A 2761-nucleotide genomic window follows, 5' to 3' on the forward strand; every position below is an offset into this window, starting at 1 on the left:
TATAAAAAAAATATATTACCAAAAAAAAAAAACATTTATAATGAAACATCTCATTATTTATAATGGGACGGAGAGAGTATTTTTTTGACAAATTCATGAGAACATTTTAGAAAAATTTATGTTGAATAAGCGATAAATACTTTTAACCATTTAAAGATAAATATCTACATATCCTCCTCCCCCAATAAAAGACTAAATCAGATACTGAACACAGTAACATGAGATAATAAGATGAAATTAAGAAACTAGTCCTTATATGAAATTAAAACATACAGTAACAAAAATTCGACAAAAAAAAGTACTAAAATGCCACAGAAACTGGAAACATGCCATCTAGAGATATGTCTGAGATCAATCGTCAACCACCTGTAACTAAATCACATTTAAATAGCACTTAATTAAAATCCAGAGCACAGCATCAGGACCCAAAATTTGATCAAACATGCAAAGATTTCTATTTCAACCCAAAATCATTTCAGGATTTTACTCAGAGAACAAAGCCAACAAGGTAAAAGATGGGGCGAGCGCAACTCAAGGCGCCACAACAACAATTCTCCCAGAAACTTGGTCGAGATCCCTCCGGCCATTGGATGTGATTCTTCTTCCACTGCAAGAAATTGAAAAGTGACAATAAATCTCAAGTTCAAAGCTATTTTGCAGACATACTGAGTATTTAAACATGGAATAGGGTCAAGCAAGAAATACATCATATATGGTGGAGAGAGCTTACCCCCTTGGTTCCATCTCGACAATGTTCATGTTCTGCAACTGTTGAAGGATGTGACGAGCAACAGAGCCGCTGCTCTTGCCAAAGTGGGGCGGACGACTTCCGTTCCTCTTGCTCCCTCCATAAATTCTTCTGAAGGAGCCAACACCAATACCTCCCCTGAGGTATATCTTCCTAGCCATGGAAGCTGTACAATCCATCAAGGCATTTATCAAAATAGTAACCGTGAAATTACCATTACAAAGCTTCCTTATTGTAAAATACTAATGCATAAGACTACAGAATACATTTTCATCCAGACACAATAATAAGAGTATCAATTGGAAAAGGATATTGTATAAAAAATCATATTTGCATTCTACAAAAAATGCTTGAAGGACTGTAGCAAAGCTCACAAACAACCAGAAAGCTTGAACAGCCAAATAACAAAACACATTAATCAAAAACTTGAAAAAGTGATGAGCAATGAGATTATTACCGGCCCTGATGTAGTACCAGTCGGGATCATAAGGAGCAAGTTCTTTGAGGACACCAGTTTTCACAATGTCAGTCCACTCAGGAAGCTCCATCTATTTGTTTAAACATGACGAAATACAAGTAAATAATCAGTTATTAAAAGTGAACAAATTCAACCTGAATTATTAGTAAGAGCTCCATCAAACTGTGACTTTAGACATCATAAAGTACATTAAAAGATAAACTAATATAACAATTAACATAACAATCCATTAAAAGAGGTAAAAAGAGCTTTAATCTCGATATAATAATTAATGTGATAACCCATCAAGCGATCTAAAAGTCTATATCGTTTCATTTAAATTAATAAATTCTGACATAATACAAAACTAAATTGCGTAATCAAATATCCAATAATCTAAATCGACATATTTCGAAACTGTTCATATTTCTTCGGGAGAATTTGAAAAATTAGATGATCCATAATTCCTCAAATCAATTCTCAGCATGAAATTAATACGTAATCATCTGAAAAAAGAAAACAAAAGAGGAAAACAACAAGCATAAGAAACTATCCATTGTCATCTCCAAAGAATATGTTATCAATTGTCTAAACAAAATTGCACACACTATAAACTTCGATTACCGAGAAAAAGGAAAGGAAAGGAAGGAAAACAAAACGGAATCGCAAAAACTTGAGCAACAAATCTGACCTTGCCGGACCGCTTGAGGTGAGCGGCGTAAGCTTTGACGAACTCATGAGGAGAAACATCCTTAACAGTTTTCGCCGTCGCCGCCATATTTCCGGAAACCGTGCAGCTCACCTGTCCGCCGAAATAGAGAGATGGCCGAAAAGCAGCAGCGGTGGAGCAGAATGGTTAGGGTTTACGAGGCTATTGCTGCGCGAATATATATACATACATAAATGGTTTTGATGGACCATAGCCCGTTTCGTCAACACTCATTCTTTGGGCTTTATCCCGTAAAGTTTAGACCACACACCTATATTTTTTCTAGCCCACTTTGTTTGTATAATTTTTTTTTGAATATTTTATTTGGGGGTTCACCGTGTTTATATACTCCCTAATTCCAATAGCTAAAAAATAGCTAGACATTATTAATGGAACAATTACTAACGTAATTTCTTAATGAATTTTGATCTTACATATAAATTAAATATTGTGTTGCTAAATATTCCAATTCTTCATATTGTTATAAGACGAATTAATGCTCTCGTGGCTAGGGATACGAATTTGGTCAGCCTGTTCAATTGATAGGCTATTCGATTATCAACTATTCAAATTTTTAGTTGTAAATTTTTTACCATAACCCTGAATTTTCGGATTCTGTAACCCGTCGAGCTCGAAAATTTATTTAAAAAATTAATTAATATGTATATCTTAGTAACTCGATCTATATTTATACAATCAATTACCATGTTAAATGAATATTATTCCAACACCAACTTACATAATAATTATATGTAACTCTTAGATAAATAAGAATACACATATTTTTTTCCAAATGGTTATTATTTTAAATCTTTTTACATTTAAACGGTTTATATTAACCATTAAG

At 33.5% G+C, this 2761-nt stretch overlaps 1 protein-coding gene across 1 annotated transcript; it reads right to left on the reverse strand.

Moving 5' to 3' along the window:
* Positions 1–232: 232 nt before the first annotated feature.
* Positions 233–2165, reverse strand: LOC130988705 (40S ribosomal protein S19-3-like). The gene is made up of 4 exons (XM_057912627.1): positions 1897–2165; positions 1206–1296; positions 731–914; positions 233–607 (listed from the first exon to the last, which is right to left on the reverse strand). The coding sequence occupies exons 1-4, from the start codon at positions 1981–1983 to the stop codon at positions 532–534; spliced, it is 438 nt and encodes a 145-aa protein (XP_057768610.1). The 5' UTR covers positions 1984–2165; the 3' UTR covers positions 233–531.
* Between the last annotated feature and the right edge of the window lie 596 nt (positions 2166–2761).

Source organism: Salvia miltiorrhiza, chromosome 6 (assembly GCF_028751815.1).
Source record: "Salvia miltiorrhiza cultivar Shanhuang (shh) chromosome 6, IMPLAD_Smil_shh, whole genome shotgun sequence".
NCBI lineage: Eukaryota > Viridiplantae > Streptophyta > Magnoliopsida > Lamiales > Lamiaceae > Salvia > Salvia miltiorrhiza.

What these genes read in the sequence shown, in the direction of transcription:
- LOC130988705 (XM_057912627.1), bottom strand. Translation starts at nt 1,983, where the DNA reads ATGGCGGCGACGGCGAAAACTGTTAAGGATGTTTCTCCTCATGAGTTC. An exon ending in ACCTCAAGCGGTCCGGCAAG is followed by an intron (nt 1,297 to 1,896) that starts GTCAGATTTGTT and finishes TTAAACAAATAG; the next exon opens with ATGGAGCTTCCTGAGTGGAC. An exon ending in CTGGTACTACATCAGGGCCG is followed by an intron (nt 915 to 1,205) that starts GTAATAATCTCA and finishes TGGATTGTACAG; the next exon opens with CTTCCATGGCTAGGAAGATA.